This window comes from Solea solea, chromosome 13 (assembly GCF_958295425.1).
Source record: "Solea solea chromosome 13, fSolSol10.1, whole genome shotgun sequence".
Classification (NCBI taxonomy): domain Eukaryota; kingdom Metazoa; phylum Chordata; class Actinopteri; order Pleuronectiformes; family Soleidae; genus Solea; species Solea solea.
In genome coordinates, this window is record NC_081146.1 from 2,413,507 (window position 1) to 2,438,961 (window position 25,455).

Here is a 25,455-nt window from a genome sequence, read left to right on the forward strand (position 1 = left end):
TTGTCATTAGACTCTGACCCTCCATGTTGGATGCTGGCACAGTCAAAAGAGTGAGACAGATAAGGCTCTGTGTCATGCTGTGGAATAATAGGAGGTTACACAATTTTTGTTACTTATTACAGAATAATTATGCGTGGCTCAAATCACTTTGAAGGGAGGCAAACGAAGACATCTTTATATGCAACTCTGTTATTTTCTGTAATCCTGGGCCTCACACATGTTTTCCATTCGAGTGGTGCCACCAGTAAAGTGCAGTTTCATTGCAAGTAACGACAAGTCAGAGAATAAGAACAATAGTGCATCGCTCTGGAAATAAAGTAAGCAGTGACACAAGCCGAGGCACGTTTACACACAGTTTAGATCATATCAAAACACCAGTTGCCTTTTAACTGTGACTCAGGACCACAGTGATCCTCAAATATACTGTATGTTGTGTACTGTGTTAATACACACACCATCATTTCAGATTTAATGTGAGACACATTCTGTATAAATATAGCACAAAGAAGATTAAAATATGACAAACTATATGTTCCAGATTCATGAATTTATTAGTTAAACATCCAATAGAAATTACACAAAATACTCAGTTCATAACATATAATAAAACGTATATATATACATGTTGTATTTAGAAATAAATATGTGTTGTCATTTTGGATACAGTACAATTCATATATTTAAATTATGTCATGGTTGAAACAGAGGTAAACAAGGCTGGTGATGGAGGAGGATGAAGGACTAGTTAGTATTGACAAAGGACTCATAGAAGGACATAAGCTGGGCTTGGATGTCCTGGGTGTACGGGTCCAGCCTTTCTCTCAGGTCCTCAGCATAGGGAGCCACCATTTGTTTCACCAGGTTTGCTCTGTGTCTCAGCTCAACCTCCACCTTCTCGGTCATGGGGGATACCCTATCCTGGAAGTCCTGCAGGTGCTGGTCCACCTTCTCCTTCAGGTCACCGGTGTAAGGACCCAGCTGAGCCTGCATGTCCCTCACACTCTGTTGCAAGCTGGTCTTCAGCTCCTCGCTCCTCTGCACCAGCGTGGTCCTCAGGACCTCGGAGTCCAGGGAGTCTGCGTAGGGAGCCAGCTCCTGCTTGAACTGGTCCACTTTCTGCTGGATCTGGGCCTTCATGTCCTCAGCATAGGGCTCCAGGCTGTCCTTGACGACGACCAGCTCGTTGGTAAGCACCTTTCTCAGTGTGTCAGCCTCTTTGTGGATCTTAGCCATCAGGTCCTGAGCGGCAGGGGGAAGCTGCTCTTTCAGAGAGATTGCGTACGTGCTGCCCAAGTAAACACTATCTTCCAGACGAGCACTGGAGGAAAATAAAAAGTAAGGGTTAGACCAGGATGAAGGCTGTATAATACCAACAAATCAATCAATCATGTCACTTACTTGACTTCCTGACCAAACTGAGACTTCCTGATCATCTGCAGGGTGTCGTCAGCTGTCTGTGTGGCCTTGGCAACGTAGTCCCAGAAAGAGTCAATCAGCACTTCCATCTGCGGCTTTGGTGCATCCGCATAGAGAAGGTTGGCATGGCAGCCTGTAGAGAAAATGAACATAATAGATTTTATTCTCATTGAACAACAATAAATCCAGCATCAGCTTAGGTTTATGTTAGCTTTGCATTAGCTATTAAAACAAAAACCTACCAGACAGCAGTACAATGGCCAGTACCACAAACAGCCTCATGGTTGTTGTCTTGCTTCTTGCTGAAAAACAATGATGGAGTTAGTTAAATGTAACTATTATTTATTTGCTCTAAGGATGTTCCTGTTGTAATGTCGTGTAACTCTTACCTCCTGTCACTGGCTTGCTCAGGGATTAGCGAGTGTTTTTGCGAGTGTGTGTTGTGAGTGAGTGTTTCCGCGTATATATACTGAAGCATGGTGACTGTTGTCGTCAAGAGCCCAAAGTCCAGGAGTCCCTGCCATGTTGTCACTGAGGCTCTCCCTCCTGTTTCTGCGCCTTCTCTGGGCTCCTATCACATGACCTCCATGGCTATGATGCAGCCACGCTGACACAATCTGAGGGCAGACGTTATGTGCGAGCAGCAGTTCTCCTCTGACCTCGCTACAGGAAGTATCGATAAACGAACCAATTAGCTCAGGACTAACAGTCCTCAGATAACTCCAGATAACTTTGGCATCCACACACAAGTGGACTTTGTATTAGGGTCAGGCGATGCGGATAAATTGGCACAAGGCCCTTGAATGGCATCTTTATTTTTCTATTGAATAGAATAGAATGCCTTTATTGTCATTGCATTAAAAATACAACTAAACATGAGATTAACCTAGTTAATTCTCTGGGTCTTCGGCAGGTACAATGAGTTACTTTTGACTAACCTTTTGTACAATATTTTCTTGCTGCTTGTAAAGGTCGCTCTGTATTTTCCTTACTTTTCATGGAACAAAAAGATGGATCATTTAGAAGCTCACGGCACACTCTCTCCTAGCATAAAGAATGAGAATATGAAGAGCTATAAGAAAAAAATATGAATTATTGCTACATAATATTTCATTTATAAAATCTTCCCCACAATTTTTTTTGTTTGCCACAATTTGCCACAATTTGTTTTGCCACTATTTGCCACCTTTAGAAAATAAAAGGTCCAGTCTCCATGAAAACAGGGGCAACAAAAATAGATTTAATGTTCAGGTTCATGGCCGTCAGCTCCAGATTGTAATACATAAATGTGTCTTTTTTTTTTTACTTAATTAGTAACTAGTTAGTCATATTAGTCAGTTGGTTTATTAACAGGGCTATAATTGGGATCGGTCAATTATTATTTAATCAGTAAATACATTCTTACTGATACCAAAATCACAGCCTTAAGTATCTTCTGATAGCAATATGAGTCTGATACAGTCTTTTCTACTGTATGCCTTATTTAGAATTAGACACCACACATGATCAATATGTGACTCTAAACCAGAGCAGTCGTGGCAGAGGTTCGTGAGTGAGTTCTGAGTGATCATTTCGGATCTATAATCTATCGTTGTTTTTACCGTTGATTTCTGCGTTTTGCTGCGTCTGAGTGTGGCTAGTTGGTAGCATGTCCAGCACCATTTTGAATCTTCCTACCATCGATTAACGATATGAAATTATATCAGCTGGCAGAATATAAGAAAATGTACAGCTTCAATTTTCCCACGTCTTTGTTGCTGTCTTCTTCTATTATGCACGGGTATTAGGTGGGTATGGCAACTGTAGCACATAGGCTTTATGTGTGAAGTCTAAAGAGAAAAATGGTTTGAATCTAACTTAACATTTGCTCATATTTAAGTCAGGCACTACATGTGAAGTACACTGGCAGAGATAGAAAAGCAGAGAGTCCAGTTTACTGGATCAAAAAAGGTAGTCAGTCTAACAAGGCAAACTAATTCAATAAATGGCCATCAAGAATCCAGAAACAGATCCAATCAGGTTGGCTATGACACTGCGAATGCCAAAAAGACAAGGCATTCTGGACTTTAACCTGAATTAACCTGCGTCTACTCTTAATGAAACAGCTATGGATGCACATCCTCAATATCCCGTCCCCAAGCTTTTCTAATAGAGCTGACAGATGGTGAGACATCAGTAAAGTATTTTTAAGCACTAAAGTTTTAAGATAATAATAATAATAATAATAATAATAATAATAATAATAATAATAATAAAAAATAATAATAATAATCTGGTGCTCAGAATGTTCTAAGAACTAAACACGACTATCCTGTCAAATACTGAGTGGTGCAGTGTTACATGAACTGATGTGACATTATTTTTAATGTAACAAGCTTTTGAACTATCAGAGTATGTTCAACTTTCAAATGTCAGACACTGCACGTATGAAAAGACGGAGGGCAGTAAAATGCTGCTGCTGCTGCTGCTGCTGAATGTGAAAGTGGTTTCAGGGAACTGATGTGAACCAGCAGCTACTTTGTCCTTCTAGAGCTGACGGTGTCTGAGTCTGCTAACCTTTGGCCAGACTGATATACAGTACGTGACACACAAAGTAGGGTCATGAGTAACTACAATCAAGTAAGATGTCGTTTAAAAAGTAACTGAAAATATATTTAATCAAAACAACACGGCTGGTGTAGTGGTTAGCAAGAAGACCCCGGTTCGTGACCCGGTCAGAACAAGGAGTTTGCATGTTCTCCCCGTGTGCACGTGTGTTTTCTCCGGGTTTCCTTCCATAATCCAAAAACATGCAATATGGGGATTAGGTAAATTGGTCACTCTAATTTGACCATAGGTGAGAGTGGCCCTGTGATAGACTGGCGAACTGTCCAGGGTGCGACCCCGCCTATGGCCCTATGTCAGCTCAGATGATCCCTCCTCTGGCATTCCTGCCTCTGGGCTGCTGAGATATGGAGATAAAGAATTAACTCAGGGGAACAGTCACAGCCCAAATGAGCCTGAATCGTCATTTTTCTTTAAAAAAAAAAGAAAAGAAAGAAAAATAACACGCATTTCCTAATTCAAACTTCTGTATATACTGAGTTGACACTTTTTAATTAACTGACTGTGAAAGCAGGAATTAATTGATAGAATACTTAATTTACTAAATTTAAATTTGAGTATTTTGATTAAGTGTTTTTCTTAAGTGTGATATGTTCTAAGTTTCTTTGCTCCCCTTTGACACTTGATTTGAGGAAGTCATGATTTTGTGTCAACGGGCTGACATTTTTCACCATTTTCTGACATGAATATAACAACCAATCTATTAGTCGATCATGATCAAAAGTTAGTAGCCCTAATTACCACATTTCTAGATTTTAGATGAGATGCCATCCACTGCTTCAGGAAATATTTCACCACTGTTGATTAAGAACCCCCAAACATAATGATAATAAAAAATAATGAACAATTGCAGCCCCATCATATGGAAATTCAGATTTAATATTGTGACATTCACCAACCAGTCACAAATCACAGACGATACCGTAGATCAGGAGAGGATAAAGCAGTAGAAAATGAATGCATGAAGCATCAAATAAATGAAAGACAGACATCATGTGTGTTACACTGAAGCATTATCATGGGACTGAGAAACAGTGATTATATCTCTGTAACCACTGATCATGATCATTGCAGCCACAGGTCTGTTTGTTTGAGGTTAAATGTATGGATTTTGTCTTCGCACTGATGATTCACACCAACGTGAAAGACAGTGTATGAAGTGTGGGAGGTTTAGTGTCACATTTAATAACTAGTATCCATACAATCACATGACATACAGTATGAAGCTAACTACCAGTTATGTATGTACAGCATGTAAGTGCAGTGGTCTCATAGCATGGGCTTGTGCATGCATTAACTCTGTCAGGAACAGAGTGTTCATGACAACAGGGTGAGGCAGGATGACAGCAAGGCAGCCAGCACCTGGACTTTGGGATCATTCCTCGCTATATAAGCTCTGCCAAATGGACTTGCTAGTACACTCGCAGACTCAGGTAAGCTGGAGAACTCATAGGGAAGACCTTGCCATTTGCTGCTTTGCCGTGTTTTGCGTGTCTAGCGTGTCTAACTTTTTCTTCTTTTTCCTCACAAGATCCAGAGCCATGAAGGTCCTCGTTGTGCTCGTCCTTGCTGTTTTCAGCGGTGAGTATAGTGAGAAATTCTTTAACGATCAGCCGGGTTTCTTGACGTGTGGTTGAAAAACATTCACTCAAAACTAATCTTGTTCCCCCTGAACAGGCTGTCAGGCCAACCTCTTCCTCGCTGATGCACCCAAGCCAGTGATGGACACGATGGTTGACACTTTCTGGGACTATGTTGCCAAATCCACAAAGACAGCTGACGACACCCTGGCAATGATCAGGAAATCAGACTTTGGACAGGAACTCAGGTAGGTTTTTACAAAATGTGTCACCATGATTGAAGGATATAGTTTAGGTTATGTGAAGAAGGGGTGTATGACGTATGAGGTGATATACAGCAGGGTTTCTCAATCCTGGTCCTCAGGACCTGAAACCTGAAAATTTAGGGTGTCCATTCCAGGATTGAATAGCGCTGATAAACGATACGCAGGGTAGGAAATTAGTGGGGTTATGGGGCAAAATGCTGTTGAAATATCTGAAATTGCCCATGATAGGGGGCTTTTATTGCCTCTGTAAAGTAGATACTTAACTGTTGCAAAGCCCAAATTGAAAATGGCCACATTGGCACCCATATCTTACATAACGAGATAAGGATTACAGATTACAGGGAGTTGTAATTCCAGACAGACAAACATGTTAACGTGTATTTTAAAAGTCCATTTTCTGTCAGACTAACACAACCAGGCTCCTATTGGCAGATACTAACATTCGATTACACACTCGTGTCCACTGAAGTGCCATGCTTTGTTGTCTAATTTCCTCTGAATGTGGAAAATCTACACATTCAACATCATGCTCCATCATTGAAGGATACGTTATAAATCAAATGAGACGTAGAAGCTAAGTTTCCCAAAGACTTTTCTGGGGGACAGATCTATGGGACGGATCTATGGGACGACTATTTCTCCATAGACTTCAAACAGAGTTCTTTTTGTCACCAGTAGAGTCACCCCCTGGTGGCTCTTTAGGAAGTTTGATGGTTTAGATTCACTCTGCAAACTGGATGACTATATGATCCACTTTTTAGATATACAGTCTATGGTACCACCTTTACTTTGCATTTCTCTTACAAATGCAAATAATTGCTCACTTTTTTATCCAGTGCCCGTCTGATGGAAAGTGCCAACATGGCCACCACATACGCAACCAACGCCAAGGAGCAGCTTCCCCCTGCAGCCAAGGACCTGATCATCCAAGTCACTGCTGAGGCCGACGTGCTGAGAGAGCGCATGGCCCAGGAGCTGAGCACCGTCAGGGGAAAGCTGGAGCCCTTCACTGAGGACCTGAAGGCCAAGATCCAGCAGAAAGTGGAGGAGTTCAAGCACGAGCTGGGCCCTTACGCAGACTCCCTGGACTCTGAAGGCTTGAGGACCACACTGATGCAGAAGACTGAGGAGCTGAAGGCCAGCCTGGAGCAGAGTGTGAGCGACATGCAGGAACATCTGGGTCCCTACACCGAGGACCTCAGGCTGAAGGTGGACCAACACCTGCAGGACTTCAAGGAGCATGTGGCCCCCATGACCGAGAGAGTCCAGAGTCAGCTGACCGAGGGAGTCCAGCAGGTGAAAGAAATGGCCACCCCTCATGTTGATGACCTGAGGGAAAAGCTGTCCCCGTACATCCAGGAGGTGCAGGCACACCTCAGCAGCCTCTACGAAACCATTGTCAACGGCAACTAAGTCCATCTCCACGCCATGTTTCACCAGAAGGAACTGCATTGAAAAAACAAGCTCACTTATTTAGAGTCCACAGATATTTTCACCGTATTAAAAACACATACATTATAAATATTAAGTGTCGGTCTATGACCACACAGTGTTCTCTCCCCATAATATGGAAATAAAGTGAAAGCCAAACTTAAGTGCCAGCGTCTGCTTTATCATTTATTAAGTGGTGTTGAAATGATTATTATTGTTATTCTCTGGTGATAAGATGTATTGGTTGCTTTTCCCTTTTTAATTTATTTAAACAATATTCAAACATGCAAACCATAAGGAACATAAGGTGAATACACTGTAGAACAACAGGGAACTGAACAAAAAAGTGACATAGACCACAATATTTGATCAGAAGTTAGATTTTCAAGGACTAATATGACAATAACCAGACAAATCATGAAGTTTCCTTGTCAATGAAAACAAAATCCATGAATGAAATCCTGTTGTGAGAATAAGTAAGAAAAATAATAAATCAGTAGTTAGAATTTAATCACAGAAATTATTTAAAAATATTTAATTTTGGGGTATGGAGATTCCAATTCCATTCCATTACATTACATTATATCATATCATATCATATCATATCAGATCATATTATATTATATTATATAATATTATATTATATTACATTAACTTACATTACATCATATTATATTATATTATATTATATCATATCATATCATATCATATCATATCATATTATTACATTACATCATATTATATTATATTATATTATATTATATTATATTACATTACATTACATTACATTACATTATATCATATTATATTTCAGGAGAAAATCTAATCTACCTAAGATTAAAATACATTGTTTATTGTCAAACAAATGAGATAGATTTTTTCCATGTAATATGACTTTTGGTTGACTGAGGGTACAACAGGCAGTAATGTTGACCCCTACATGTGGTCAGTGGTCAACAAGCACAAAGAAAATACATCATGTTGGACTTCGCTGTGATACAACACCAGATAAAACCATTCTGTTAAAAGAACGAGTGCCATCTAGTGAACAGTCACTCAGTTACATCCACGTGTTTATATCAACAACAAGAACAGATGTTTAATATAAACTCCACAACAAAAATATCATGGAGGAATAAAACTTTTTTTCTTTCCCCAGTGTCGACTGACAAAACCACGCCATATTAGGTTTCAGTTGCGGATGTCAGAAAGGACGTGTCCTGGTCTGTCTCTGCAAGTCTGGGAGTTCATAAACACATTGTGCTTCCACCTTGTTTTTTTGTTTTTCTTCGATGCCTTCATCCCTGCTGTCAGATTGCTCCCACGCTGCCTTATCCAGTGGCAAACAACATTCCTGTGTTCGCCCCCCCAGCTGTTTCCCGGCAGAGCACATTACCATTAACCCTCCCAACACACAGCTCTGACATGATTTGTTTGTCTTTTTGTCTGATTGTGTGAAGGCTTCAAGTTGTCTTCTGAATACATAAATCAAACGTTGTTTTCTTACACACATCAGCTACGTTTCCCACACAGTGCACTATTATACAACAGTTGGATGGCTGCTTTTTAACATAGTCATAATCTATTGATTTAGTGACTTTCAAGGAAGTTGTATATTGGAACCAAATGAATAAACTCTACCTCCACCTACAGTACCAAACAAGCTGGAGTCTTTATCAACTTGAAATGACATACAAATCTTTATTTTTGGTTTCCACTGTAATGTTAAAACAAGCAGTTAGCTTGTGGCTGTTAGCACGTAAATGGCTGCAAATGTTTGTAGAAAACCTTACTTTTGACAACTTAGGGCGCTAATCAGCTTTGTGGATCTGTTGCTATGCCTTGCTTGAGCTGCGTGTGGCAGAAGTGGAGAAATGTTTGGCCCTATCCAAAAATAGGAACAAACATTTCTTTAAATGTGAACTGAAAACAAAACGTTAGCAATCTTTTTCTTTGTCTTTTTGAAAAAGTTTTCCATTTCAGGAAATGTCTTCATCCACACGAAATGCCAGGCCTGTACGTGGCACTGTACTGTAGAGCTGCTCAAGAAATACACCAAAACCAGAGGAGAGGTCACTTTGGGCATGTGCACTGTGAACAAACTTTAAAAAAAAAAGAAAGACTGAAATAAAGCTTTACTTGAGTAAGTATACATTACAATGTATACAATCACAGAAACAGAGACAGGATGAAGAAAGCGAGGGGGACTAAGGAAAGAAAAGAAAGGTTATGATACATTGAACAGGCCAAACAATCTCCAAACACAAGAAGAAAATGACAACAACAAAGATCAGCGACAGTGATGTTCCGGAGCAAGAGAGAGGCGGGATTATGACATCATCTTTTTCTCAAAGTAGCATATTGGTTTTCTACATGAAAATGCAAGGGTGGCGTTTTGAGATTTAACCACTCTGGGACCCCTTTTCTGAAATTAGCATTTCAGTGCTCCCGAAATGCTGTTTCCATGCATATATCCCTGATACAATACAAAGCTTTTCACCTAGATTCATTCATTACAGACACTCCCTTCGTGTGGACACTCCCTTAGACTCAAATCACATGGCGCACTGGTAAAACTCTGATGGTGTCTCTGTCGGAGAGAGTGCAGCTAACAACAGCAGACACCGTGTTGCCATAGCCATTAGCTTCTACCATCTCGCCTTGATCAGCCCTGTAACCCCATCATTACAGACAGATGGAGCGATAACCTCAGCAGCCCTTCAGCACAAATCTCCATCAGCTGATACCAGTCTGACTCAGATGGAGGAGAAGTCACCAAGAAAAACAACAAGTCTTCTGACCTCAAATATGCAGTTCAGCAGCTCCTCACCCGCAGATGTTAACTGCAGTAACCTTGCTGACTCATCCAAACAGATATTTTAACATTCAGACGGGTGAGATCATTCAGATTCAACTAAAAACACAACTCTTCCAAAGGCTCGGGTTACTTTGGGTCAAAGCGTTTAAAGATGCCCTTTCACACACTGTCCTGATAAACATTGGACATTGCCTGTGTTGGAGAAGCAGCATAGTGTAGATGAACGCGTAAGATATTTTCCTGTGTGACGTCACAGTTCTTGATTGACTCAAGTTTTACTCCCCCCCCATACACCTCCTGTCTCTTTGTCCTCGCTGTATTGCAGGTTTATGTGGTCTGTTATCTTCATTTAGGATCCTTAAAATGTGTAGTGTAAGCAAACCATCCCGTGAAATGAAAGAAGAGAAGAGAAAGAAGTCGCTGCAGGAGATCATTTTACTCAGAGAGAATTCAATTTGATTTGATTGTGTGTGTGACCTGGACTGCGTGTTGTTATCAACCTGAAGATACAGACGGTCTCTGTGAGTGGCACAAACGGTCAAAGGTCTTTTCTTCTTCAAGTTTTATTGTTTTTGATGTTTGATTGTATGAGGTACTGACACCCCCGCTGACTGACTTCACCCTCGTCAACCTGGAGACACTGATGCACGTTCTCCGTCCAAACATGGCTGCCACTGGGTGCACAAAGAACTGATTTTAGCCATTGAACAAAATACTCATCTAATTAATCTTAAGAGTGTATTTGCTGCTTTATCACACATCATTTTCTACTCTCCTGCACCAAAAACCACAGGAACTATCAGCATTTTTAACTCACTGTTTTTATTACCGGTGAAAACTGAGTATTTCAAACACAAAGTCACACAATATGTACACAAAAGACATGGAACTACTGATGGAGACAGCAGTTGATTTTCTCTATTATCTCTATTTTGTGCAGAGAAACTTATTTGAATAAAGTAGCAAACATGCTCTTAAGATAATGCAGACTTCAGTTGGTGTAGATTTTGTTAGGTTCATTCATTGTTTTGTGTCCCTGCTGGCAGCCAGTTTGTAGTGAGAGTGACGATCTGCATCACAATCTGGTTCTCAGCACCGCGGGGCGTCCCAGTACAGCCACGCTTCAAAAGTAACGCCCTTTCTCACCTCAGTGTTTTTATCTTTTGAAGACGGCAAAAGGCATTTACAGTCTTTACAAAAACACCTCACCGTTCTGCTCTATAATCACTGACTTGAACAGTGTTAGTTATCACACAGCAGTGTTATCGTGTCCTCACACTAATTACCCGACTATTCAAACTTTGTTCCTGTGTCAGGTTTCTGTGAAAAACTACAGCACATTGGAATCTAGTGTGTTGACAACAAAGAGGCCAAATTCTAAAGGGCATTGGTCGTTCCACGTGGTCAGTGGTAGAAACAACAGTATATGATTTATGCAGAGTCTTCCAGGCCAGGGCTCTTGCTTTAAATGAACATAATGTAATGAGGATCCTTCACTGAACATAAAGGTCATAATGATGATATTTGCTTCTACTTTCTTAATGAGAATCATGCAACACCCACCCAAAGTTCCTCTAATCTACTCCTTGTTACTGTATTCAATGCTGAATCTTTTGTTGATTTATGAAAATCTGACCAAGTCATTTGTAGACACTTGCTTTGGTTTGAATGAACTTAATTCCTTTAGGTGTAAGACATTTTTTTCAGTTTGTCAACCATCTTTTTTCACTGTCTGTTTTATGTAATAGAGGCATGCACCGGTGCACATGGCAACAGTGTATATTGACATTAAACAAATATTTGCTGTTCAATAGGCTGGGAAAAAAACACTCTCTTTCCAAAGTATGTTTCAAAATCCTGGAAATCCCTTGGGAATAACTTTGCTGACACAACACTGAAGCACATGTGGTGTATGTTTTGTGTTTGTGAGGGAGGTATTTTACTTCTTTTTTTCTTACACCTCATGTGCCTCAGTGCATACATTTACAGTATGTCATGTATGCAATTACATCATGTATATAAATAAATAAATAAATAAATACATAAAGGTCACTGATGCCACATTATTATATACTATCTGAGCAAATGCAGTAAACTCACACTTGCTGCATTCACCAGTTGGTCAGAGTGTATCAGAGTGGGATTGTCATGTAAAACGATTGGGGGTTGTGTGTCTGTCTGGGTTAAGTAGACGGCCATTGGCACCATTGGTGTTAAAGGCCAGCAGTGGCAGAGCTAATGCATATGTGATAAGGCTTAACCCTCACCCACCCCCAAAATGACTCTAAATGCTCTAGTATACAAGCCAGGCCATGTTCGTGCTAAAAATGTTTTACAGCACCAAGAGGAAATGTGAGAGACAATTACACATTAGAAACACAAATGTGAATTATTGATAAATGCAAAATTCTGTGCTTAATCGACTTCACTGATTACAACGTATTACAATATAATGTCGGTTATAATTATTATTGGAATTATTGAATCATTTTATTTCTGTGTTGTCTTTTTTGCCTTTTGATTTTCTTTATGTAATCTCTTTATTGGCTTCTTAGTTATGGCTCATTGCTGTAATAATAAATAGTAATGTGTATGGTATAAACATATATAATGTTAAAATGATCAGATAACAGTTTGACATTTTTTGGCACAAACATATGGAGTCCCTGCACGACACTGTAGAGGTAGCCAGGTTCTTTTACCTTTTTGTCACCTGCTAATGCTTTTTGGGCAAGTCTACCTCAAGCTTTTAAGTGAGCAGCTACAACGGTTTCCAAATTTGGGGAATCTGCACATAACAAAAAAAAAAAAAACAACTGTCAAGGCCGACGTTGACCTTTTTTTATATAATGTGGTTGCTCAATCAAACCTCCTCACATGTTGCAAACCGGTGAAACCATTGGTGACACATTGCGTGCAGGCAAACTGGATTTCTGTGTGCACGAATCACCATCGCACAAACACGCAGTCACTTTCACATACTGCCAATCCCACTTACACACACACGCCCTCCCCCCAGCAGAAGCAGCAGGAGTCTCCTCCCAGGACTAATATAAAAACCCTCAGTCACCAGTCAGGGAGTACAGAGGAAGCTCACTCTCTCAGGTGAGTGTTGGGACAGCATAGCATGCAGAGACACCACATGTCTCACTTTTACAGCTAACTTTCAAACTATAATATTGCATTTAGCAGCTTATAATGTGGTTAGTGCTGTTGTAGTCATAGTTATATGCTTGTATAAGTCTACTTGGATGTGTTTTCATGGTATTGCTGCATTCTTTCACAGGTCTATCACTCAAAACAACCATGAAGTCTGTAGCTTTGGTCCTTGCTCTGGCAGTCATCACCGGTAAGTGTTTCTGGTAATTTTTTTTACAATAAGCATATTTTTCACAAGATGTGTGTTATTCAACCATCCATTCCATATGTGTCCACCCCAGGCTGCAATGCCCGTGTGCTGCCCCAGGCTGATGTCTCTGTAAGTCGCTGGGAGGACACCGTGGACCGGTTCTGGCAGTACGTCTCTGAGCTGAACAAGCAAGCCGATGGAGTCCTGCAAAACGTCAAGAGCTCTCAGCTCAGCAGGGAGCTAGAGTAAGTTTGCTTCCTTCTAAGCCTTACCTTACCTTCACCTGTGTGTGTGTTTTCCAGATCTTTTTCCTCCCATTCAAACTTGATGCATTTGGCCTTTTACCTTTATCTATATTCCTAACTATTTTCCCTGCTCTTCTGTTTCCAGCACCCTGATCACCGACACCATGGCAGAGCTGAAAACCTATAGAGATGACGTCCAGACCAAGCTGACCCCCTTGACCGAAACCTCCACCGGTCAGCTGACTCAGGACCTGCAGCTTCTGGCCAACAAACTGCAGAAGGACATGCTGGATGCCAAGGATCGCACCACCGACTATCTGGGTGAGCTCAAGAGCATGGTGGAGCTGAACAGTGATGACGTCCGTGGCCGTGTTGGTGCCTACACCAGCAAGCTAAGGAAGCGCTTGGACAAGGACACCGAGGAGATTCGCAAGTGAGTAGAGCGGTGGCTTTCAGACCTAAACTCTCTTCAAATCTGTGTCTTCTGAAACCTGAAGGTCTCCTTTTTCTCCACCACCAGCACCGTGGCCACTTACATGGACGAGGTCCAGTCCCGCACTTCCCAGAACCTCGGCACCGTGAGGGATCATGTTGAGCCCTATGTCCAGCAGACCAGTGACACCGCCTCCAAGAAGCTCAGCGACCTCTCTACCATGCTGCAGAGCCAGGCTGAGGTTCTGAGCAAGCAGCTGGAGACCCAAGCCGAGGGCTTCAAGACCCAGGCCGATGATCTGAAGACCCAGGCTGAGTCTCTCAAGACCCAGCTGGAGGCCACTGCTGAGGAGCTGCGCGCCTCCCTGGAGGGCAAGATTGGCGATCTGACCGATCTGCTGGCCCCATACGCCACCAGGATCCGCGAACAGCTTGACGCTGTGGTTGAAAAGGTCAAGGAAACTGCTGCCTAAACACAGACTGAGGGTTTTCAAGAGGGGGTTAAGAGTTACTGATATCTTCATTTAAGCGTCTTGTGTTCAAGCTAAAGGGGTTTTATTAGTGAAAGGAGGAAGCATGGATGCTTTGTTTTACAGCGACAGCCTTTCTCCTCGTTTGTTCCTAATCAATTTCCTTTCTCATTGAACACAAGCACCACAGTTAATAGCACATACAGGTAACAACTATTTGTAATATGCTTTGCTTGTTTACTAAACTGCTTCAGCTGTCCGACGACCACGCCTCCCTTAAAAGTTAGCATCGCGTTTCTTTATACGTTTTGTCTGGTTGTAAATATAACTGCTGTGTTTGAGCCACACAGGCAGGTTCTCCAGCCTGTATCATCCTCTCAACGATCCAAACACACAGGTGTCACTAAAATTTCCAAAATGCACTGAATATATGATGATCAAAAGTTAAGGGCACATGCCGTACTGTACTGTGTCATTTTTATACATTTTCAGTCGATGCTGAACCACTGAAGCGACTGTGTTTCTTTTTGTGGCTCACAGAAAAAGTGTGAAAGTGTAAAAACTAGTGAGAAAAAGTGTAATGCTGCCTGCCTTCTGTTCTTCTGTGTGAACACATTGTCACATGTCACATGTCCACCTGCTGCTCACTATCAGAACAGTACTGAGTGAATAAAGAACCTGGGAAAAAGATGTTGCCACTGTTTTGTTTTTCTGAACAAAGATGATCAAACTGTCTTGAAATTTGACACAAATATGGTTAATAATTTTTTAATGACTATTTATATGCCCTCTGGTCACACAGGATTATAAAGAAACACACAATAAAATTACAGGTATTAATACGTGACATTATAAAGTACTACCATCTTCTACAGTATACATTTAGAGTTATCCTACCATTGTCCTATAATATTTCATATGTAAACAGCCTCTTTGTGCATCATCCACGTTTATGATCAAAATCAAAAGTCTTTCACAGTTGAAACTTTGAAGACATTCTTTAATTCTCTTTGCAGACCCGTGGTTCCCAGACTTTTCACACTCCTGTACCCCTTTAGACGTTTCACCTCCAGCCATGTATTCCCACACAAACGTGTGTCTGTGCAAAGCTACAAATTTGTCCAATGATTTTAGCACATGTCCCTGCTGGCAGCAATTATATAAGAGGACTTATCTGAAGCTTTTGTGCACCTTTAATCACCAACTCCCTGACACAGGTCTGAACACACCTTCATGTTTTTGCCAAGCACATCCGAGTAAAGTAAAACCACAGTTTATTTACCGTCTTTTTCCTTCCAAAGATCTCTCTTTCTCCCCCATCCTCAGCTTTGTGGTTTCCTAGAGCGGGCATGTTAGAACAAATCTGATTCCCCTTTGTTCCCAGCAGGCATTTGGGAACACTCTGCGCTCCAGATTAAATTAATCTTAAAACTGTAGAGCTGAACGTATAAAAGAAATAAATGTCTGTTAGACAGTTTCAAACCACAGACAAACAAGTTAACACAGTTTAAATAACTGCATAATTGAATTCCTCAAAGTAACACCCAGATAATGTGACTGGGAGCCGAGCTACTGCTGCATAAAAACTTCACAAACGACTCTTGGTCCTGTGTACAGTGTCACTGTGGTGTAAAAAAGTACTACAAAGCACCAGTGTCCACTACTGGCTAATAGCCGGAAATAATACAAGAAGCTGGTACATATTCATATTCATATTCAATGGTTCAACCTGGGTGAAGATGGCGCCTGTGTGTGTGGCCTGCCGTCTGTCGCTCCCAATGCTGTGTGTGTTTGTGCTGTTTGTGTCACTTTTAGCTCTGAATGTCAACTCTCTGCTGGTGTACGATCGCCAAACTCTACTAAATATTTTGAATTGAATTGAATTGAATTGAATGACTTTATTCCTCCCCCAGGGGGGGCTCAGTTAAGAAAATGAGAATAAAAATAAAAATAAAAATAAAATAAAATAAAATTAAATAAAAATACAATACAATACAATACAATACAATAGTAAGAAAAATTACAAAAAATAAAAAGTAAAAAAGATAAAATTACACTCTAATATAGAGTAGTATCAGGGGTAAGTAGGAAAGTGAGTGGACATTTACGAGGAGTTAAATATCCGAACCGCAGTGGGGATGAAGGACTTTCGGTAGCGCTCCGTCTTACACTGAGGGTGCCGGAGCCTGCCGCTGAAGGAGCTGCCAAGCCCCTACACAGTCAGGTGCAGTGGGTGGAGTGTGTTCTCCATGATGGAGGACAGTCTGGATAACGTCCTCCTCTGTCCCACCTCCCCCTCCGATTCCAGCGAGCAGCCCAGGACAGAGCCGGCCCTCCTGACCAGCCTGTTCAGTTTCTTTCTGTCCCGGTCCATGCTGCCCGCTCCCCAGCAAACCACAGCATAGTGGATGGCAGAGGCCACCACAGAGTCATAGAAAGTCTGGAGTAGAGGTCTGCACACTCCGAAGGACCTCAGTCTCCTCAGGAGGTGGAGGCGACTTTGACCCTTTTTGTAGAGGGCGTCGATATGAGTGGTCCAGTTCAGTTTATTATTGAGGTGAACACCCAGGTACTTAAAGTTATCCACCAGCTCAATGTCCGAGCCCTGGATGCTCACCGGTGGGTGTGGTGGGGTCTTTTTCCGGAAGTCGATCACCATCTCCCTCATCTTTCCGGTGTTCAAGCACAAGAAGTTGCTCTCACACCAGTCCACGAAGTCCTTGATGACCGACCTGTACTCCAGCAGAGAACTTCTGGAGGTGACAGCTGCTGGAGTGTAGGTGTAGTCTGAGGTGTAGAGGGAGAAGAGGAACGGTGAGAGCACAAACGAAAGATTTAGTCAATTTCGATCATCATGGTCATAAAACCTTGCCTCCGCTCCTATCGGGGATCCCAACTTACCTCTGCCGCGCACCGGCTTCACCTCTGCGGTGTAAGCGCACTCGCCGCCGGGGAAAACGCAGCGGTCGGCTGGTAAGGCTGAAGGCCTGTCTGCGTCTTTCGTCAGATTGTAGGATCAACTTTTCCCGGCGCTCTCCCCGGCTCCACTTGCCTACGGACGCCAGTGTGATTCCTGTCATTGGACCGATCCGGGTGTCTCAGCTCCATGGTCGCTGCACTCCTCGTCCCTGCTGGCGCGGGGTGAATCTCCACAACCTGCGGCCTCTGTATCGGCTCCCCGGACAGCTGACGTCGTTGACCCGCCCGTCTCACCAGGATTGGCCTGGCAATTGCTAGATCGCTAGCGAACAAGGCTTTTATCTTAAAGGATTTCTTCTCATCCCGAAGTTTGGATTTTCTCTGTGTGACTGAGATGGGGCTGAGTGTTGGTGAGTCCAGTGCTTTCGCAGCTCTTTTACCCAACGATTGCGGCTATTTTAACTCCCCACGGATGTCGGGCCGAGGAGGAGGAATAGTGACTGTCTGACATTATCCTGCCAAACAGTCACAAGCCCCGTGTTTTGTTTGACACCATTAACCTGGTTCTTAATGCCCCACAGACTGCCTGTACGGAGGCCTCCACCACTGTTTGTGAGGAATTTATGCAGTTTTTTATTGACTAGTCTCTCCTGTTAGGACTCTTATCTCACCTCCTGCATATGACCCCTCTGTCTCTGTTCCCTGCACTGCTGTTTTTAACCAGTTTGAACCTGTGACATTGTCTTTTTTACAGGAGGTTGTTGGTCGGCTGAAGCCCTCAGGTTCTCCAAATGATGCTGTCCCTCCTCGACTATTTAAAGAGGTTTTCCACACTATAGGGCCATCTATTATTCTGGTAGCAGTAGTGCAACCTCTTATCAAAAAAACCTGCAAATTTCAGGCCCATCTCCAAACTGCCGTTTATCTCAAAAATCCTTGAGAAGCTAGTCCACGGTCTATAATGGCCTTTTTAGAGGAAAATAATATCCTTGAGGTTTTCCAGTTCGGTTTTAAATCACTGCACAGCACCGAATCAGCACTTTTAAGAGTTTTTAATGATATCTTTTTAGCTACTGACTCCAGTGACTGTGTAGTTCTTGTGCTTTTAGACTTAACTGCTGCATTTGATACAGTGGACCACAAGATCCTGATCTCGCGTCTGGAGGAGCAGGTGGGCATCAGCGGCACAGCTTTGGAGTGGTTCAGGTCATACTTGGCTGATCGAACTTTCTGTGTCAGCCTCGGTGACTCGACATCCTCCTCGGCTCCTCTCACCTGCGGGGTCCCACAGGGCTCAGTTCTGGGCCCTCTTCTTTTCTCTCTATATCTGCTCCCACTTGGCTCCATTCTTAGAAAGTATGGCATCACATTCCATTGCTATGCAGATGACAGTCAAATCTACATGCCTATTAAAAAGAACGATGCATACTCTTTTAAAATTCTACTTGAGTGTCTTGATAACATAAAGGCCTGGATGGCTCTGAACTTTTTAAATTTCAATGACAAAAAGACAGAAGTGATGGTGTTTGGTGGCACCACTGGGACCCCTCAAGTAGATCTGGGCTGCTTGGCACCGCTTTAAAAACCAACTATCACAAACCTGGAGGTTAAAATCAACTCTGATCTGAAGATTGACAACCAGATCAGGTCTGTTGTTAAAGGGGACATATTATGCAAAATCAACTTTTTAACCATTTGAATACTTATATTTGGGACTCTGGAGGCCCTACCAGTCGCCAAAGTGTGGAAAAAGAATACTCAGTCATGTTTTCGGGGTTCCCCTTAGTGTAAGTATAGGTGATAAAACACTCGATGTTGAATTCCCTGCGCTTATGACGGCAGCATGCGCATTTCACCGCGAATGTTACCGCCCCACCAGTAAGTTTACTTCAAAAGCTCCACCTTAGCTCCACCCTGCGAGAGTGCAGGCGAGGGAGGAAGAGCGGTATAATGTCAACGCGAGTGTGCTGTTGGTGGCTGCACAGTGGAGCACAAACTTCCAGCCTCAGAGGATTTTATATATGAAGGATAAAGTCAGCAAACGTGTGTTCGTGTGTTCGCACCACTTCACATCAGACTGCGGCCAACGGTCGCCGTATTTAGTCAGCGAACGTATTTCACCGACGTACAAACACACACATTTTGTAGAAAAGGTCACATAGAGCTCATAACTGACCATTCTGACACGTCCTAATTAAAAATATTTGTTCAGTACGTCATCCATGACCGGAGCACAGACTCAGTCTGATACAGTCACATACAGCGGCCGTTTATGCCGCTCGCCACTGGTGAAGACACTCTCTGTGCAGCGGTGCTGCACTCTCTGTGAAAATCAGTTAAAAAGACAGCACCGCTGATCGCGAGCGGTGAGCTGCCTAAACTGGCACTGTATGTGTGAGTGCCGTCACAGGAACAGACCTCCGACACATGGATACTTAGGGACAGCACAGCTGATCGCCGAGCGGCGAGCTGAATAAACTGGCGCTGTATGTGGCTGTATCAGACCGGTGACTGTATGCTCCGGAGCTGGCGATCAGTTGGGGCGATCAGCGGTGCTGTCCCTAAGTGTTTTTAACTGATTTACAGTTCGGCACTGTTCGGCTCGATCCTTATGTAGGACGTCTCTTCCTGTGACGGCACTCTCGCTGTTTTCTGCGCATGCTGCCATGTTGATATTGTCAGAGAACTAGTGGAGGGAGGGGGAGACGAGTAGCAGCTGAGCGAGTGAGCGCTGTAAAGAGGACAAATCAGAAACACCCTGGAAGAAGTGGGTGTGTGTTTGCCTGTGTCCCATTTGCATATAAAGGGACCATGCACGAAAACCGAGCGTTCTGAAAGGGGCGGGTTTAGCAGGGTTATTGAACTGCTATGATGCTTCATCCTTATGGTATTTTGACCAAGGCATGTCACTGACATGTTCATTAGGACACCAGGGAACTATTTTAATGGGGGAAATAAGGTATAATATGTCCCCTTTAAATCAAGCTTTTTTCAATTGAGGCAGCTGGCCAAAATAAAGACAATTCTCTCGAGGCAACATTTTGAAATGGTAATTCCGCCTTTGTCACCACTCGGCTGGATTACTGTAATTCACTTTATGTGGGGGTTAGTGCGTCCTCAATTGCCCGTCTTCAGATGGTACAAAACGCTGCCGCACGTCTTTTAACTGGCACACGTTAATTTGAGCACATTTCCCCCATTTTAGCCTCACTCCACTGGCTGCACATACACTTCAGGATCAATTTTAAAATGATTTTATTTGTTTTTAAATCCCTGAATGGTCTTGCCCCGCCCTACCTCTCTGAGCTTCTACGTCGATACTTGTTGTGTACAAAACTCACACGCACACACGTTTCGATGTCTGAACCAACACTGCCTTTACTTCCGTTATTGTCAAAGATTCAACCTGTATCCATCCCATAATATTAACCCAGTCCCTTAAAGGTACATTCCCCACTATCCAGCAACATACAGCAAAACGCCATGTATCACAGTGTGACCCATGTTATGAGAACATTACATTTCTCCCCCCCCATCAAAAAACACCCAAATGTACAACCAAGATGGCAAAACAACATTACAGGACAGAGTCGGAATGCAAAATGTACTATGCAAGAGTCCATCACAAAACTGCTTAACTAAGCATGGTTAACTCGTGACATAGTCACGCAAGATAACAAGATAGCAAGATTGACACCCCTGGTGGAGAGAAAGTCAGAAAACTCGGCAGACGTCATCTGAGGGCCATTATCTGTTGTTATGGCCCGAGGCACGCCCCAGCGAGATAAGAGGCCATCCAGTACCCGGATCACGACGCGCGACGTAACAGTCCCCACTGGCACAACCACTGGCCAATTGGAGAGAAGGTCAAGGAAGCGCTGGTGGTGGGGAACACCACGGCCATGGATTTCCCCACAGATGTCCAGCTGTACATGTTCCCAGGAGCGGGAAGGCCAGGGGAGTGGTTGTAGGGGAGGGGTCGACAGGGATCCAGTTTTCCCACTGAGGAGGCACGCTGAGCAGTCCTGGACCAGATGCTCTATATCTTTTTTCGTTTCACAATTCCCAGACGACCCTCATGTGCCATTGACAGGACACGTGCACGCAAAGTGCTTGGGATGACGGTGCAGAGCCCCCTCGAAACACACGTCTCTGCCCAGCAGGAGAGCTCGTCTTTTACTCGAGCAAAAGCCTTCAACTCCTCCGGGATGTGGGATGGGGAACCTGCAGGTAGCCCTGGCGTAAATCCAGCTTTGAGAAAACTGTAGATCCATGGAACAGAGAGGTGAGCTCTTCTGCTGTGGGTAGAGGATATTTATCCGGAATGATGGCTTTATTGACCTGTCGCAGATCCACACAGACCCGGAGACCCCCTGCACGAGTCAGCAGCGTCTTTGTGCAAAGTTAGAGGGCACTTCCTGGATTGTCAAAGTTGTTACAGTTTTGTTTTTAGTATCTACTGCCTCCATCAGAGGGTGTTGTTTTCAAAGTGTACTTTTTTCAGCAACGTAGTTGTCTTCATCAATTGTGTATTCTGTGTACTATTAGAAATGTGTTGTGATCTAATTATATATGTAAATGTTTGTGGTACATTGTGATCTAAGTTATGTGTGTATTTGTAATAGTTTGTCTCCATCAATTAGTGTGTCACATTATATTGTGATTTGGAGTAGTTATTGGTGTTGTTGGTGGTTTTGTGCAAATGTGTGTTATGTATGTGTTTGTTATGTTGTTAGAGTATGGGACATTGTTTTTGTCTTTGATGTCATAAATCACATTCAATTTAAATTGGTTACAAAGTCTTTCTTCAATGTCACCAAGAAAAATATGATATATTACATAGGTTGTGCAGAATAAGTCATGTCATACAAATCTATCAGTTTGAAAGTGCGTCACATTCAATGTACAGTAAATCACTTACAATGTGTCACCAGTAGGTGAAGCTTTGACCATAGTTTGTAAAAAGTACGCTGTGATACTAATTGAAAAGTTTTTGACAACTTTAGATCCTCAACTTGTCCACAGTGACCTCACCAAGTTTGAAGGTTATCCCATGAAAGCTCTAGGACAAGTTTGTTCACATACCATTGGTGCAAAATGAATGATGCCAACTTTGGCGCCCCCTATCTTGTACACCATGCGACATTTTGAAAAAACGTTTGATAACTTAAGCTCCTCAACTTGTTCACAGTGACCTCACCAAGTTTAAAGGTGATCGCACAAAAGCTCTAGGACAAAATTGGTAGAAACACTCAAAACACATGGTAGATGATGCGTGCTGAATATTATAACAAATCGTTCAATGATCAGATAACACTTTGACATTTTTTGGCACAAACATATGGAGTCCCTGCACGACACTGTAGAGGTAGCCAGGTTCTTTTACCTTTTTGTCACCTGCTAATGGTTTTTGGGCAAGTCTACCTCAAGCTTTTAAGTGAGCAGCTACAACAGTTTCCAAATTTCAAGTGGGGAATCTGCACATAACAATAAAAAAACAACTGTCAAGGCCGAAGTTGACCTTTTTTTATATAAGTGGTTACTCCATCAAACCTCCTCACATGTTGCAAACCTGTGAAACCATTGGTGACCCATTGTGTGCAGGCAAACTGGATTTCTGTGTGCACGAATCACCATCGCACAAACACGCAGTCACTTTCACATACTGCCAATCCTACTCACACACACACGCCCTCCCCCCAGCAGAAGCAGCAGGAGTCTCCTCCCAGGACTATTATAAAAACCCTAAGTCACCGGTCAGGGAGCACGGAGGAAGCCCACTCTCAGGTGAGTGTTGGGACAGCACAGCATGCAGAGACACCACATGTCTCACTTTTACAGCAAACTTTCTAACTATATTATTGCATTTAACAGCTTATATTGTGGTTAGTGCTGTTGTAGTCATAGTTATATGATTGTATAAGTCTACTTGGATGTGTTTTCATGGTATTGCTGCATTCTTTCACAGGTCTATCACTCAAAACAACCATGAAGTCTGTAGCTCTGGTCCTTGCTCTGGCAGTCATCACCGGTAAGTGTTTTTGGTAATTGTTTTTTACAATAAGCATATTTTTCACAAGATGTGTGTTATACAACCATCCATTCCATATGTGTCCACCCCAGGCTGCAATGCCCATGTGTTGCCCCAGGCTGATGTCTCTGTAAGTCGCTGGGAGGACACTGTGGACCGGTTCTGGCAGTACATCTCTGAGCTGAACAAGCAAGCTGATGGAGTCCTGCAAAACGTCAAGAGCTCTCAGCTCAGCAGGGAGCTAGAGTAAGTTTGCTTCCTTCTAAGCCTTACCTTACCTTCACCTGTGTGTGTGTTTTCCAGATCTTTTTCCTCCCATTCAAACTTGATGCATTTGGCCTTTTACCTTTATCTATATTCCTAACTATTCCCTGCTCTTCTGTTTCCAGCACCCTGATCACCGACACCATGACAGAGCTGAAAACCTACAGAGATGACGTCCAGACCAAGCTGACCCCCTTGACCAGCATCTCCACTGGTCAGGTGGCTTGGAACCTGCGGCATCTGGCCAACAAACTGCAGAAGGACATGCTGGATGCCAAGGATCGCACCACCGACTATCTGGGTGAGCTCAAGAGCATGATGGAGCTGAACAGTGATGACGTCCGTGGCCGTGTCGGTGCCTACACCAGCAAGCTGAGGAAGCGCCTGGACAAGGACACCGAGGAGATTCGCAAGTGAGTAGAGTGGTGGCTTCAGACCTAAACTCTCTTCAAATCTGTGTCTCCTGAAACCTGAATGTCTCCTTCTTCTCCACCACCAGCACCGTGGCCACTTACATGGACGAGCTCCAGTCCCGCACTTTCCAGAACCTCGCCACCGTGAGGGATCATGTTGAGCCCTATGTCCAGCAGACCAGTGACACCGCCTCCAAGAAGCTCAGCGACCTCTCTACCATGCTGCAGAGCCAGGCTGAGGTTCTGAGCAAGCAGCTGGAGACCCAAGCCGAGGGCTTCAAGACCCAGCTGGAGGCCACTGCTGAGGAGCTGAGCGCCTACCTGGAGGGCAAGATTGGCGATCTGACCGATCTGCTGTCCCCATACGCCACCAAGATCCGCGAACAGCTTGACGCTGTGGTTGAAAAGGTCAAGGAAACTGCTGCCTAAACACAGACTGAGGGTTTTTAAGAGGGGGTTAAGAGTTACTGATATCTTCATTTAAGCATCTTGTGTTCAAGCTAAAGGGGTTTTATTAGTGAAAGGAGGAAGCATGGATGCTTTGTTTCACAGCGACAGCCTTTCTCCTAGTTTGTTCCTAATCAATTTCCTTTCTCATTGAACACAAGCACCACAGTTAATAGCACAAACAGGAGACAACTATTTGAAATATTCTTTGCTTGTTTACTAAACTGCTTCAGCTGTCAGACGACCACGCCTCCCTTAAAAGTTAGCATCGTGTTTCTTTATACGTTTTGTCTGGTTGTAAATATAACTGCTGTGTTTGAGCCACACAGGCAGGTTCTCCAGCCTGTATCATCCTCTCAACGATCCAAACACACAGGTGTCGCTAACATTTCAAAAATGCACTGAATATGTGATGATCAAAAGTTAAGGGCACATGCCGTACTGTACTGTGTCATTTTTATACATTTTCAGTCGATGCTGAACCACTGAAGCGACTGTGTTTCTTTTTGTGGCTCACAGAAAAAGTGTGAAAGTGTAAAAACTAGTGAGAAAAAGTGTAATGCTGCCTGCCTTCTGTTCTTCTGTGTGAACACACAGTGTCACATGTCACACGTCCACCTGCTGCTCACGATCAGCAACCTGCCTGTGGCTGTGGTGCTCTGAACAGTACTGAGTGAATAAAGAACCTGGGAAAAAGATGCTCTGTTGCCACTGTTTTGTTTTTCTGAACAAAGATGATCAAACTGTCTTGTAATTTGACACAAAAATAT

General features: G+C 43.0%; 4 protein-coding genes across 4 annotated transcripts; 3 read left to right on the plus strand and 1 right to left on the minus strand.

The window, feature by feature from the left end:
* Positions 1-532: 532 nt before the first annotated feature.
* Positions 533-1,911, minus strand: LOC131471382 (apolipoprotein A-IV-like). The gene is made up of 4 exons (XM_058647902.1): positions 1,806-1,911; positions 1,659-1,718; positions 1,399-1,549; positions 533-1,318 (listed from the first exon to the last, which is right to left on the minus strand). Exons 2-4 carry the CDS (start codon positions 1,696-1,698, stop codon positions 742-744), a joined length of 768 nt encoding a protein of 255 aa, XP_058503885.1. The 5' UTR covers positions 1,699-1,718; positions 1,806-1,911; the 3' UTR covers positions 533-741.
* Positions 1,912-5,492: 3,581 nt separating this feature from the next.
* Positions 5,493-7,461, plus strand: LOC131471277 (apolipoprotein A-IV-like). Its single transcript, XM_058647759.1, has 3 exons — positions 5,493-5,601; positions 5,698-5,848; positions 6,703-7,461. Exons 1-3 carry the CDS (start codon positions 5,562-5,564, stop codon positions 7,277-7,279), a joined length of 768 nt encoding a protein of 255 aa, XP_058503742.1. The 5' UTR covers positions 5,493-5,561; the 3' UTR covers positions 7,280-7,461.
* Positions 7,462-13,356: 5,895 nt separating this feature from the next.
* Positions 13,357-15,301, plus strand: apoeb (apolipoprotein Eb). The gene is made up of 4 exons (XM_058648752.1): positions 13,357-13,464; positions 13,556-13,709; positions 13,855-14,142; positions 14,230-15,301. Exons 1-4 carry the CDS (start codon positions 13,377-13,379, stop codon positions 14,612-14,614), a joined length of 915 nt encoding a protein of 304 aa, XP_058504735.1. The 5' UTR covers positions 13,357-13,376; the 3' UTR covers positions 14,615-15,301.
* Positions 15,302-23,452: 8,151 nt separating this feature from the next.
* Positions 23,453-25,384, plus strand: LOC131471976 (apolipoprotein Eb-like). Its single transcript, XM_058648814.1, has 4 exons — positions 23,453-23,561; positions 23,654-23,807; positions 23,951-24,238; positions 24,325-25,384. Exons 1-4 carry the CDS (start codon positions 23,474-23,476, stop codon positions 24,665-24,667), a joined length of 873 nt encoding a protein of 290 aa, XP_058504797.1. The 5' UTR covers positions 23,453-23,473; the 3' UTR covers positions 24,668-25,384.
* The last annotated feature ends 71 nt before the right edge of the window (positions 25,385-25,455 follow it).